Raw genomic sequence first — 14396 nt, forward strand, 5'->3', positions numbered from 1 at the left:
GACTTGTTAGTCTTTCAGGGATGATTTTCATTCACAAACAGATCGGGTAACTTGCCCACACTCAGCATAGTCAGCCATTCTAATCAGTTTTTGCCCTATTTTTTTTGGATGCTAGCTCATTTAAATTTTTTGTCTGATTTTTCTCCTCCATGGTACTCTCCAATGTATGTAAAACCCTCTGAAGATCCCTCATTGTTCTGAGCAGATTTAATTTTGCCCTGGCTAGATCTTTTCTCATTTCATTGAAGTTGGCCCTCTTCTATTTTGAGTTATACTTCAAATTGATTGTTCCATTTCTCCATTACTCATCCAAATTTTATTCCACAATGATCACTCTTTATCTAAATGTCCTCCTGCAGACACTTGACCTAATTCCCCATCTCCAGATACAGCAATGCTTTCTTCCTCTTGAATGACTGAGAACCCACTGGTTAAAGAAATTCTCTTGAACACTTTCAAGAAATTCTTCCTCTATTCTTCCCCCTTGTTTTAACATTTTACCAATCAATATTTGGATCATAAAGGTGCCCAATCTAGTTTTTGCATTACTTTATAATTTCGCTGAAGATTTGTTCATTTATCACTATTTGGAATACCAAGGAAGCACATTGAAGTGTTGATCTTCATAAATCTACCCAAATAAATTCTTTCCGCCCTCCCCCCCTCAAGAAGTTCACCATTTGCCAGCGCTATAATGTCTTCCCGAATCAACACCTTTTTGTCTTTGCTATATTTTCTGAGCACTTTTTTTTAAATCAATGAATGCTTTGCCCAGTCCTGCCCCTTGTATTTATTACCATAACTATATCTTTAACTATACCATAACTGTGATTAAATTAGAGAGCTCAAGAAAAAGCCTTGGTTGGCATGCACAAGTTGGGCCAAAGGGCCAGTTTCCATGCTATAAAACTCCAACTCTCAGTCAATTTATATTTGTAGCTTACCAATATTGTTTACTATACTTTTTCACTCTAAATCTATGTACTGCATACTGGACTACTGCAATATAATGTTGGTACTACTGTTCTACTTTCTAGCAGTTTCACACCGTTATGCATTTTATTCCTCTTATATTTCTGATTACTGGCACCTATCACCCTGCTATTTTAGCTTAACCCTTCACATCTGTGTCCCAGGATGTAGAGGCCAATTATGAGAAGGAACATATGTTACATGAGGAAAGCAAAAGAATTCCACGAAAGAAATCAATTTTTCATCCAATTTAAATTGTATTTATTTTTTTAAGGTGTGTTTTCTGACATTTGCAGGGATTGTCAAACTTTCTGAGACCAAGTTCTCATTACATTTTTGATCAATTGGGAGGAGAGTGTTATTGTGTTTGGTTAAATGGAATGTGGGGGGTGGGGGGGGGTGGGTGAGGGGAGGCAGCACAGCACAGTAGCTGCCTCATTGCTCCAGCAAAGAGCAGTTCAATCCTGAACTCTTTTGACATTTTCTCTATGACTGGGTGGGTTTAATCTGGGTACTCCAATTTTCCTCCAGCATCCAGAGTGGTAGATTACTTGGCCAGCAGAAAAATTGTCTCCTGTATGTGTGAGGGAGGGAGGTGGGGGGGGGGGGGGGGTAGAACCTGTAGAAAATTGAAGGGCATGAGGCGAGATTAAAACATGTAGATTGGTATAAATGGATGCTCGATTGTGATTGTGGCCACAGTGGGCCTTTTCTCCATGCTATGTGTCTCTATGGCTTTAAATTTACCACAATGAATGAATTTTTTAATTTGCAAAACCTATTAATGGTGATTACAATGACTTTTCTTTTATAGATAACTCCTCCTCCATCATTGTCTGAAGCACTGAAAGAACTCTTCAGGCAACAGGAAGTTATTCGAATGAAACTTCGATTACAACATAGCATTGAGAGGGTACTGTGTTTGTTCTCTAAGGCTCTTTGAGCATAAATCTGTCTAGAATTTTATAATCTATCAAAAAGATGTCCTCAATCGTAAACTCAAAATTTTAAATGCCTTCATTTGCATAGCTTTCCACAATGTTTTGAATGTTTGACCAGGCAGATGAGATATACAAGAGGCTGTACCTGTCTATATCTGTCTATGAATAAACATGAATTTAAAGGCTAGATTCTTGTGGTGGCAGCTGCTTGTTTCACTTGCTGACAGACTTTTGGACCTTGAATTGGAATTTGTGGTGAATAAAAATGTTTTGGCACACCGCCCTCTGCAGGACATCTGGGAACAGTATGAATAAGGCAAATAATGTCTCTCCATAACCCATCGTATTGCAAACTCATTAATAAAATGTGCAGGATCTGAATCAGGCTGCTTCTAATTAAAGAAGAAGGGAGAAAGAAAGGTGAAAGATTGTAAAAAAAAATTAAGTAATTTTTCTTCAACTATCATTTAAAAATTGAACAACATGTTTTAAAATTCCATTTCCAATCTGAACAGTTATTTTAGCAGTAATGTTAATACAAGTTTACTTGTACTAGAATTAAACTTTGTTTCTCTTCTATTTTTGGTGTGATACTAACATAGTCCAGCCTTTGGAGAAACAGAGAAATTCACAAAGCAAGTTTCTGATTTCCACCTTTAAAAGTAATTGTATAATTGTCAGAAGACACTGTTCAATAGCACTGAGAGTTGATAGCTCCAATTTTTTTCTTACAAAATTATAAGCAAGTTCCCATTTGTCTGATACTGATCTCGTTAAAATATTTCTGCAAACCAACCACCTTGCCTTTTAATGGTTTCAGTATGAAGAGGCCACCTTGCTTTCTTTTGAATCTGTTCTTTGTGTTTACTCACAGGAGAAGCTTATTATGTCAAATGAGCAAGAGGTTCTGAGGGTCCATTACCGTGCAGCAAGGACGCTAGCAAATCAGACTTTGCCTTTTAGTGCCTGTACAGTGCTTCTGGATGCAGAAGTTTACAACATGCCTCAGGACCCTCAGGTGGGAAGGAAATTGAATTGTAAGATTTTCATGTAAAATAAATAAATTGCATTTTAATGTGAATTATTATTGAAGAGAATAACAGCGACTATCAGAAAAGGAACTGAAAAAAGCTATTCAGTTCATCAAGTTGCCTTGCCATTCAATCATGAACTGCTCCATTTTCCCACTCAGCTCCACTCCACAATCTTCTCTCCATAACCCTTGATGCACTGTCTAATCAAGAACCTATCAATCTCTGCCTTAAATACAAAACCACATGTGGCAATAAATTACACGGATTCACCACCATGTGGATAATTTAAGAACAACTTTTGTGTCATCAACAAACTTACTGACCCATCCCTCCACTTGTTTGTCTAAGTCTTTTATAAAAATCATAAAGGGTAGGACAGATCCCTGTGGAAGTCAACTCGTCACTGATCTCTAGGCAGAATAAATTCCAACTACTACTACCCTCTCTATTCTGCAGGCAAGCCAAGGTTCCCTGCCTCATGATTTTCTGAATGAGTCTACCATGCGGGACCTTGTCAAATGCCTTACTAAAATTCATGTACACTACATCTACCTTTTGTTACTTCCTCAAAAAACTAAATGAGGCTCATGAGGCTACACTTAACAAGCCATGCTGACTATCCCTGAGAAGTCTATTCTCTAAATGTTCATAAATCTAAATACTTAAAAGGGGCGCTATCAAATTGGTCGCCCCTTTATTGTTGGTTGGTCAAATCAACTCTATTAAAATAAATATATTTCCTAAATTTATATTCCTTTTTCAGGCTTTGCCTGTTTTTATCCTAAGTTTTTTTATATGGAAGAATAAATTCTGTTTCATGTTTGGATAGTTTCAATTTAGGTTTTATCCCCATAATATTCCCCAGTAAAAATAATTCTGTGTTTTGTAGAAATTGAATTCCTGTAATCTACTCTAAGAACATGACCAAGTTGAATGTAGAAATGTTCCTACCTGCTCGCCACATCTAAATCATCGATCTGATGGGTCTGATTTTAATTTATTTAGTTTCTGTGGCATGAGATATAATTGATGCAAAAAATTATATTGTACTAATCTATATCTTACATTTATCATGTTGGTCATACTATCCCGACATAATTCAAAGCAGTTTTGCTTACCAATTCTTTCTTACATTTAAGGCGGGTTCCCATTTAAAATAAGAGACACATTGCTGAAGTAAATTTCTTTGTATTTCCCTTTCAAAAATCAGAATCTCCACATCACTACGGTTTAGTAAAAACAATTTGTCCCTTAGGCTCTTATTTGAAAATAGCAAAAGATTGTATTATTAAGAATTCCATACTTATTTTTTAATTTTTCAAATGACATCAGTTGCCACCATTCTCCCCTCCACCACCGTGCTCATAACGATCTGATCATTTTACGAGACCAAATTTCAAAATATGGTTACCCATTGTACCAGATATAAGCCTGTTATGAGTCAGAGGGGTTTTGGGAGATGAGTCCCCCCCCCCCCTCCCCCCTTGTGATATTAATCACTAGAGTGTTTACTTTGAATATATCAACCATGATTTGAAGTGGTGTCTTGCCCTAGACTCTCACCATTGGAAACAACCTTTCTTCACTACTCTCTCATGCCTTTGAAATGTTTCAGTGAGATCCCCACTCATTCTCCTAAATTCCAATGAGTCATGGCGTCAACCACCTGTTGGGATTTGAATAGATTCTTCAATAGATGTGCCCTTGTCTGAGCTTTTTTCTAAAAAGGATGGAGAGGAACCTCCTGCTTAACAGAGTGCAGCCTCAGCAAATCTGCACATACTTATGGCTTTTCATGATGTCCACTGGGGTCACAAAAACTTCTACACAGATCCGCCTGCAGAAACAGCATTAGATTAACCTGGTGCAAGTAGAGGGCCCATTATGGTGAAAGAGAGAAATCTGGTGCCCATGGAAAGGTTAATATTAAAGCTTTTTATTTATTTCATTGTTTGTGTAAATATTTTAAATTGTTTTTGTGGGTTTTATTTTAATTACTAACCCTTTTCAAAATAACAAGTGCTGAGGAATTTTTGAACGCTCATGAATATCAAAGATGTTTATTGTAAATGGCAGTTTTTACAGCCCCGAGCTAATGTCGCCTGCCATCAGAGCACTAATGGACATCGGCAGTGAGGCTATGCTTCCTAGCTCGTTGATGCATGGCCTCCAGTGGGATTGTGCCATTGACCATGTTAAACCATCAAAGAACAGGCCAATGATTTCAAGGCAGTGAAAGATTTGTCCTTGTGTTTTTGAGACATATAGTACAGAACAAGCCTTTTGGCCCAACTTCTCTATTGTGACTCATTTGGCATTCTGAACACTTTGCCTGCATTTGGTCCAAGTTCTAACCCCCTTCCTATCCATAAATGTGAATGCCAGTATTATTTCTGCTTTGATGGTTTCCTCTGGCAGCTTGTTCCAGATACGGACCATACTAAGTGAAAAAGTTGCCCTGCAGGTTCCTCTTAAAACCATAAGACTTGGGAGCAGAATTAGGCCATCAAGTCTGCTCTGCCATTCAAATCTTGGCTGATATATTTTGCCTTGCAACCCCATTCTCTTTCCTTCTCTCCATAACCTTTGACACCTAATCAAGAGCCTATCAACCTCTGCTTTAAATATTCCCAATGAGTTGTCCTCCACAGATTCAGCATCCTCTGGTTGAAGAAATTTCTCCTCATCTCTGTCCTAAAGGGACATCCATTTATTCTAAGGCTTTGCCTTCTGATCCTGGACATGCCTACTACAGGAAATATCTCCCTGTACGCTCCATCACGCCCTTTCAATATTCGGTAGGTTTAAATGAGATTCTCCATTGTCCTTTTAAACTTCATTGAGTACAAGCCTAGTTCCATCAAATGCTCCTCTATCCCCTCACTTTAAATCTATGCCCTATAATTTAAAATTGTCTCTCCAGAGTAGTAGAGTGTGAGCATTAACTGTATCCACATCCCTCATGATTGTATAAACCTCTGAGGTCAGCCAGCCCTCACCAACGCCTTGTACAGCTGCATCATGAAGTCGTTATGAAGGCGAGCAAGCCAAACTCTTTCTACATCATCCTGTCCACCTGATTTGATTAAACATTCTAAAGTTGTTTCTCAAAATCTTTGTTTCAGGGTGATGAAAACAAAACATCGGTGAGGGATCGATTCAATGCACGCCAGTTTATGTCCTGGTTGCAAGACGTAGATGATAAGTTTGACAAATTGAAGGTAAGTTTCCTTCAGGAAATATTCAAATACAGTACAATAAATATGTAATAATGAAACACTATAAGCTAATCAGAACGTGGTCCAAAGGAGAAAATAGGACCCTGTTCATATTGTTAGGTGTTACTTATGCATGAGAGCTCTATCTGGAAATGTTAGCTATATCTTCATCTCTGACTACGACCCTGGAAGTTCCACAATTATTATGGCGCTCTCCACGTATGGAAATTTTTTTTAGGGCATTAAATATTGTTGCTCTAACAAGTACTGACTGATGATTAGTGTAGGTTAGAAAAAGTTCACGATTCCTAATCAACTCCATGGAGCTTTTTAATCGCCAGGTTCATGTTTCCTTTTTACACATTCTTCTCTTTGCATCTATTATGCAGGTTTTTTAAAAAGTTTTTACATTACTATATAGATTGGATCTAACATTTTATATTTTTTTCAGTGCTTTGATTTTGGTTGGAATTTATTTCAATTATGTGTAGATGGAAGTTAGAAATTTTTCCAGAGGATTTTGTAGAAAATGAACAAATGGAAATCTGATGTTAATTATTTAGGGATATATCAATTTAAACAAACTCCAACTAAAATCCAAAAGTAAAGGCACAGAATCATAACATGGAACAGGCCCTTTAGCCCAACTCATCCATATTAGCATTCTGGGCTAGTCCCACGTGGCTGCATTTGATCCATATCTTTCTAAAATATCCATTTATTTGTCCATCTTTGGAATGTTGTAATTGTTCCTGATTGTACAACTTTCACTGACAGCTCATTCTCGGTACAGATCACCTTCCAAGTGAAAAGGTTATCCTTATTTTAAACCTATGCTCTTTTGTTCTAGAATCTAGAATCATCCACCCTGTATAAAAAGGTTTATTTTATAAACCTCTATGATTACCTCCTCAGTCTCTTATGAAAGATCCAACTTCTCCCTATAACTCAAGCCTAGCAACATAGAACCATAGAACATTACAGCACAGAAACAGCCCACATTGACCCTTCTAGTCTGTGCCGAACCTTTTTTTTGCCTAGTCCCACTGACCTGCAACGATTTCATAGCCCTCCATTCTTCTCCTACCCATGCACCTGTCCAAATTCCACTTAAATGTTAAAACTGAGCTTGCATTCATCACTTTAGCTGGAAGCTCATTCCACACCCCACCACTCTCTGTGTGAAGAAGTTCCCCCTCATATTCCCCTAAACTTTTTCCCTTTCACTCTTAACCCATGCCCTCTAGTTTGTATGTCACCAATCCTCTGTGGAAAAAGCCAATCTATATTTACTCTGTCTATCCCCCTCATAATTTTAAATACCTCTATCAAATCTCCCCTCATTATTCTACGTTCCAGAGAATAAAGTCCTAACCTGTTTAATCTTTCCCTGTAACTCAGTTCCTGAAGTCTGGGCAACATCCTAGAAAATTTTCTCAGCATTCTTTCTATCTTATTGATATCTTTCCTGTAGTTAGGTGGCCAAAACTGCACACAATACTCCAAATTTGGCCTCACCAATGTCTTGTACAACTTTAACATAACATCCCAACTCCTGTACTCAATACTTTGATTTATGATGGCCAATAGGCCAAAAAGCTCTCTTTGCAACCCTATCCACCTCTACAGAATTATGTATCTGTATTCCCAGATTCTTCTGTTCTACCACACTCCTCAGTGCCTTGCCATTTACCACGTACTCCTCATAATCTTATAAACATCTATCAATTCTCCCTTCATTTTTCTTCGTTCCAATTGTCCTAACCTGTTTAATCTTACCTGGTAACTCAACTCCTGAAGACCTGACAACATCTATGTAAATCTTCTCTGCACTCTTTCAATCTTATTGATATCTTTTCTGTTGCTGGGTGACCAGAACTGCACACATTATTCTAAGTGTGGTCTCACCAATGAATTGAATACCATACTCAATACTTTCTATACTCAATACTTTGATCTATTAAGGCTAAGATGCCAAAAGCTTTCTTTACAACCCTGTACACATGCAACGCCACCTTCATGGAACAATATATGTATTCCAAGATCTCTCTGCTCCTCCGCACTCCTCACTGGCCTATGTACATCCTACCCTGATTTGCTCTTCCAAAGTGCAACACCTCACACTTATCTGCATTAAATTCCATCAGCCATTTACTGGCCCAATTTCCCAGCTGGTCCAGATCCCTCTGCAAGCTTTGAAAATCTTCTTTGCTGTCCACAGCACCTCCTATCTTTTGTGTTATCAGCAATCTTGCTCACCCAATTCACCACATTATCATCTAGGTCATTTATATAGATAACAAACAATAATGGTCCCAATAATGGTCCCTGAGGCCCACCACTCAACACAGACCTCCAGTCTAAGAAACAACCATCCACCACTACTCTGTTTTCTTCCACCAAGCCAATTTCGAATCCAGTTTACAACCTAGTGACCTAATCTGAACCAACCTCTCATGTGGAACCTTGTCAAAGACCTTACTAAAGTTCATATAGACAACATCCACAGCCTTTTCCACATCAACCTTCCTGGTAACTTCCTCAAAAAACTCTAAAAGATTTGTTAAACACGACCTACCTGCACAAATCCATGCTGACTCCCCTTAATCAGCTGATGATGGTCCAAATACGAGATATTCTACCTCTCAGAAATCCTTCAAATAATTTACATACTACTGACGTCAGGCTCAGTGGCCTATAATTGCCTGGTTTATTCTTTGAGCCCTTCTTAAACAGCGGGACAGCATGAGCCACCCTTCAATCTTCCAACACCTTCCCCATGACTAAGGACGTTTTAAATAGATCCGCCAGGGTCCCTGCAATTTCAGCACTTGCCTCCCTCAAGGTGCGGGGGAATATCATATCCACTCCAGGGGATTTGTCTATTTTTATTCATTGCAAGGCAGCAAGTACCTCCTTCTCCTTAAATGCCATGTGTTCCATGACACATCTATTTGTTTCCCTTCCATCCTTATTCACTAAGACAGTTTCCTGTGTAAATACCCATGCAAGTTGGCCACTCTGATATTCTAGGGGTCCAATCCTTTTACTTTTAATATACTTATAGAAACCCTTTGGATTTTCCTTCACATTATCTTCCAAAGCATCTTCATGTCTTCTTTTTGCCTTCTTAATTTCCTTCTTAAGCATTCACTTACATTTTCTACACTCTGCAAGTAGCTCATTTCCTTGTTGCCTCTACTGCATGTACAGCCCCCTACTTTTCTTAACCAGCTCTCCAATATCCCTTGAAAACCAAAACTGTAAACTTTACCATTATTTCTGGTAGGAACATGCATTCCCTGCACACTCAAAATTTCATCCTTGAAGGTCTTCCACCTGCTGGATGCATCCTTGCCAGAAAATAACTTATTCCAATGAACTCTTCTGAGATCCATCCATATTTCCTCAAATTGTTGTTTCTCCAATTCAGAACCTCAACTCAAGGACCAGACTTATCTTCCTCCATAACTGACTTGAAATCTAAATGCTCACCTACACAGAATTCTGCCACCTGACCTGCCTGGTTCCCGAATAGAAGATCAAGTATTGCATCTTGTTGGTACCTCTACATGTTGAGGTAGAAAACTTTCCTGACAACTCCAATCCATCCGCTCCTTTTACTGTATGAAAGTCCAGTCTATGTGCAGAAAATTAAAATCTCTTACTATCACAACTTGGCCTTTCTCCAATTTATAACCTCAACTCGAGGACCAGACCTATCCTCCATAATTGAAACTAATTATATTATGGACACTGGACCCAAAATGCTCATCTACGCATACTTCTGCCACATGACCTGCCTGGTTCCGGAATAGAAGATCAAGTGTTGCATCTTCTCTTGTTGGTACCTCCATATATTGAGGTTGAAATTTTTCCTGTACACATTTGACAAAACTGCAACCCATCCAGTCCTTTCATATGAGAAAAGTCCCCATCTATGTGCATAAAGTTAAAATATCCTACTATCACAACTTTCTGTTTCTTACAACAGTCTGCTATCTCCCTACAGATTTGCTGCTTCAATTCTCTCAGACTATTGGGTGGTCTGTAATAAAGCCCTATTAGTTTGCTCATGCCTTTCCTGTTCCTCAACTCCATCCATATGGCTTCTGTAGACGAGTTCTCAGTGCAGTCCTGTCTATGCACAGCTGTGATTTTTTCCCTGACTATCAATGCCACACCTCCTCCTTTCCTCCCTGCCCTCTATCCTATCTGAAACAATGGAACCCTGGAACATTGAGCTGCCAATCCTGCCCCTCCTGCAACCAAGTCTCACTAATAACAATAATGCCATAATCCCATATAGCAATCCTCACTCTAAACTCATCTGCCTTACCAGCAATACTCCTTGCATGAAAGTAGATGCATGTGAGACAATTTATTTCCGGAACAACCCTGTCTTTACATGCAGTACTTGTGTGACTCTCATTGACCTCCATTTTACTATCTGCTCTAACTCGCTGGTTCCCCTCCTCTTGCCAATCTAATTTAAACTACCCCACCCCCCCCCCCCAAAGCAGCACTAGCAAAACTATCCACAAGAATATTAGTCCCCTTCCATTTCAGGTGCAAACTATCCCTTTGGAACAGGTCCCACCTTCCTTGGAAGAGAACCCAATTATCCAGAAACCTAAAGCCCTCCCTCCTGCACCATCTTTTTAGCCATGTGTTCAATTTTAGCCTTCCTAATTTCTTTCTTGAGGTTTTTCTTGCTATATTTATACTCCTCAGGTACCTCATTTGATCCATGTTGTCTATACCTGTTATACACCTCTCTCTTTTTCTGAACTAGATCCCCAATGTCCCTCAAAAACCAAGATTCCCTATTCCTTCTAGCCATGCCTTCGATCCTGACAGGAACATACAAACTGTACTCTCAACATCTTAATGAATCTCCTCTGCACCCCTTCAAACTTATTGATATCCTTCCTAGAACTACATGTAGCATTCTGTGGTCTTGCCAATACACTGCGCAGGGAAGGTAAGTGTACAAATGCCTTTTTCACAGCCTGAGTCTTCACTTGCAGTGACCTATGCATATGCATCCTTGCTATCTCTGCTCTGCAATTTGCAAGTCCTACCCTGATTTGACTGATCAAACATACTTGTTAGAGCTAGAATTCATTTGCCATTCCTGGCCCATGTTTCCTTCCAACTGATCTAATTCCTGTGGTAAAACTTTGACATAATTCCTCACCATTAATTTTAGTTTCATCTGCAAAATTATTAATTCTACAACAAAGTACTGAACTAAAATGATAGAAAAGTCTTGAACCAAATGCAAGGAAACCTAAAGACAGAAAATGCTAGAAATACTCGACAGGCTCTGATGAAGTGTCATTAACCCGAAGCTTTAATCTTGATTCTCTTCCTGGCCTGAATATTTCCAGCATTTCTGCTTTCTTTCTAAACTAAATTATTTTTTTCCTTCTGGAACAGACTATAAGAAGCTTGAAAGGCATTGTTTAAATAAAGCTCTGTAAGTCAGTTTCATCTTAAAATTAATTCTTCTTGTTACAGACCTGCCTTCTCATGAGACAACAGCATGAAGCTGCAGCAATGAATGCAGTGCAAAGACTGGAATGGCAGCTAAAACTACAAGAGCTTGATCCTTCCTCACACAAATCTTTGAGTATCTTTGAGATTCCTGAGTTTTACATCCCTCTTGTTGATGTTAATGATGACTTTGACTTGACACCAATATGATTGTGCATCTGTACTGGAGGTTTTGAGCTAGTCCCTAATGATATAGTTAGTCACTGCGCTGAATGATACAGGACAGTTACAAATAGGCTTGTGTGTTTGGCTCCAGAGCACTTGGAAGAAAAGTGAGGAATTGAGGATATGGGTGCGTGTGGCAAAGAAGGTAGCAGTACCATTCCTGCAGAATGATGTGAGATTCAGCACTAACGCACTGTGACTTCTCTTCACTGTTTACCAGTAACCACTACTGTCTTTCAGTAGTCTAATTGTTGTTGCTGACAAATAGATATAATTCGCTCTTAATATCTGCCTGTACTTTAAAGTTTACAAGATCGGGGCATTTGCTACGTTACGTTCGTACCAGCAGCGCTGGCAGCTGCAAGGTGACAGAGTCAAAGCTACTCTGTCCCAAAGAAGGAGTTCATGGTACAGTAGAACCTCACCTTTGCACTCAACAGCTGGAGTGCTGCCTCATTTAAAATGTTATACATTGGCTCCTAATAACTAGGCTTTTCATCTTCCAAGTACAGGGATCTGTTTCTGGGTAACATTCTAACAAGAACCTAAATCAAAAATACCATTCTCTCCAATGTTTCTATTCCTTTCCATTCAAAACAGAAACTACTGCATCAAGAGGCACTTGCTGGTTTTGTAAATGTTTCAAGAATTAATGGTATTTAATTTTTTTCTGTTTACATGCCTGCACTTTGTTATTGTTTCGAGCACTTCAGAATCCATTCATCAACTTGGTTTAAAAACACTTTTCAGGTCTCACGAATCTAATGTTTGTCTCTGGAGGGACATTTTGATACTTTTGAAGGTATCTTCATTGTGGGAAGTTGACGTTTAAATTTGTCTTTTTACAAAGTCTTGTGTCTCAAATTGCTGGGAATAACTGATGTGATTAGGTCGGTCAGCGTTATTCAGAACAATCCATGCTCTCAAATTCAGACAGTTTAATCCCACATAAAAATTAAATGGGGTTGTTTTTGGAGTTTAGGGTCAATGCAGCCCAGTGGACAACATTGGACACATCTCTTAAGCTAGCTGCTCTATGTGTATGTTTACTGTTTGTCCAGTTTATTAGTTCTCTTTTCAACAATGATCATTTAAAACAAAGCATTCTCTCGTGCTATTCTATATCTTGCTCTGCTGCTGTCAAATTATTCAGTATCACACTGCTTTATCCATGCATCCACAAGCTTCTCAAAGTAGCTTCTTCCCTTTGCCTCATCTCCCTGTGATTTTTGTGTGTCCTCACTGTAAACTACTCTCTGGCTAACTCCCAAGTAGTATGTAATAGCTAAGCTCTATCACATTTCTTAATAATCAGTTAATCTTAATAAAATAGACCTTGGGCCTTTTATTGTTTTACTGCCATCAAGAGGCAAGCACTGTACACTGATTAATTTGGAATTTAAAAAAGAATAGACAAATTAGTTTTTAAAAAAAAAAGTCCCATCATTTTTACTTCAGTTACCAGTTCTGATCTTAGATACTGTACAGAATGTTTTTTGTTTTGGGATTGGGGGGGGAAATTCTGCACAGATGTATTATTTTGTCTTTTTTTTAAAAATAAGTTATTTTATACATATCATTGCGCAGATGTAAATAACATTGTATTTAACAATATTGTTTAAAATATGTATAAAGGAAATTATATAGTTATTTTGATTGTATAGCCCATTAATTGTCTAATGTTTCAATGGACCAAAGTTGCAATTGATAGTTGGTTTTATATTGATTGTAATGTGCTGTGGTTTGACCTTGTTTGTTAGGGCATGTGTTTGGTTTGCTTTTTACATTGCAGCAACTGTTCAAGATTACAATTACGATGCAATGCATGCGTTACCAGGTTATCTTGTGTCCTGTTCTCCTCCCCCTTTCCTCACATCCTGAAGAAAAATCTGCAGCAGAACCTATTTTTTCAGCACAAATGCTTTTTGAATTATAGTTCTAAAAGTGTAAATTGTTTATTTTAATATTTACCTGTTGATTAATATGTAAATACATGTAAATATATTGTTAAATAAATTTTAATGGTCATGTTAATTAAATAGAGTTGCATCAATGGCTGTTCAAATGGAATGGGATTTGTTTCATCGTCTTTCAGTGTCTGCTTTTGAACCACAGATGACTAATTCCTATTTGTTTTAGTAGGAAGAAAAAACACTATTTTGAACTGCACTTAAATTTGCAGAGCTAACATTCATTAATGATCGTCACTAAGGTTTGATGGACCTAAAAGTATTTTCTTGTGTTGGACTTTGTTCTGTAATGATCATTCTTAACTAATAAATAAAATTGTTTTCCATAGAAATTGAATAAAATGTGCATAGAATTCAAGATGGTAACTATTTGACCCAACCAGTCAATGTTAGTAATAAAAATAGAATATGCTGCATCTGTCAAGGGTAAAACCGGGGAAATGGTTCAGGTCTTACACTAGTTTTCTGTTTTCAGCATTTTAATTTTGTTTTGCTTTTTAATACAATATTGTCTTTATCTTTTCATCAACAGTTACT

General features: G+C 38.1%; 1 protein-coding gene across 13 annotated transcripts in view; it reads left to right on the forward strand.

Annotated features, from left to right (window-relative positions):
• ankrd12 (ankyrin repeat domain 12) overlaps positions 1 to 13942 on the forward strand; it is a 266417-nt gene extending 252475 nt beyond the window's left edge. For all 13 annotated transcript variants that reach the window (XM_069922378.1, XM_069922369.1, XM_069922380.1 and 10 more), the window contains 4 exons: positions 1787 to 1885; positions 2788 to 2931; positions 6073 to 6168; positions 11689 to 13942. In XM_069922378.1, the coding sequence (XP_069778479.1) occupies positions 1787 to 1885; positions 2788 to 2931; positions 6073 to 6168; positions 11689 to 11874 (525 nt within the window). In that variant the 3' untranslated portion in view covers positions 11875 to 13942. The remainder of the gene's footprint in view (positions 1 to 1786; positions 1886 to 2787; positions 2932 to 6072; positions 6169 to 11688) is intronic.
• Positions 13943 to 14396: the final 454 nt, after the last annotated feature.

This window comes from Narcine bancroftii, chromosome 2, assembly GCF_036971445.1.
Source record: "Narcine bancroftii isolate sNarBan1 chromosome 2, sNarBan1.hap1, whole genome shotgun sequence".
In the NCBI taxonomy this organism is placed as follows: domain Eukaryota; kingdom Metazoa; phylum Chordata; class Chondrichthyes; order Torpediniformes; family Narcinidae; genus Narcine; species Narcine bancroftii.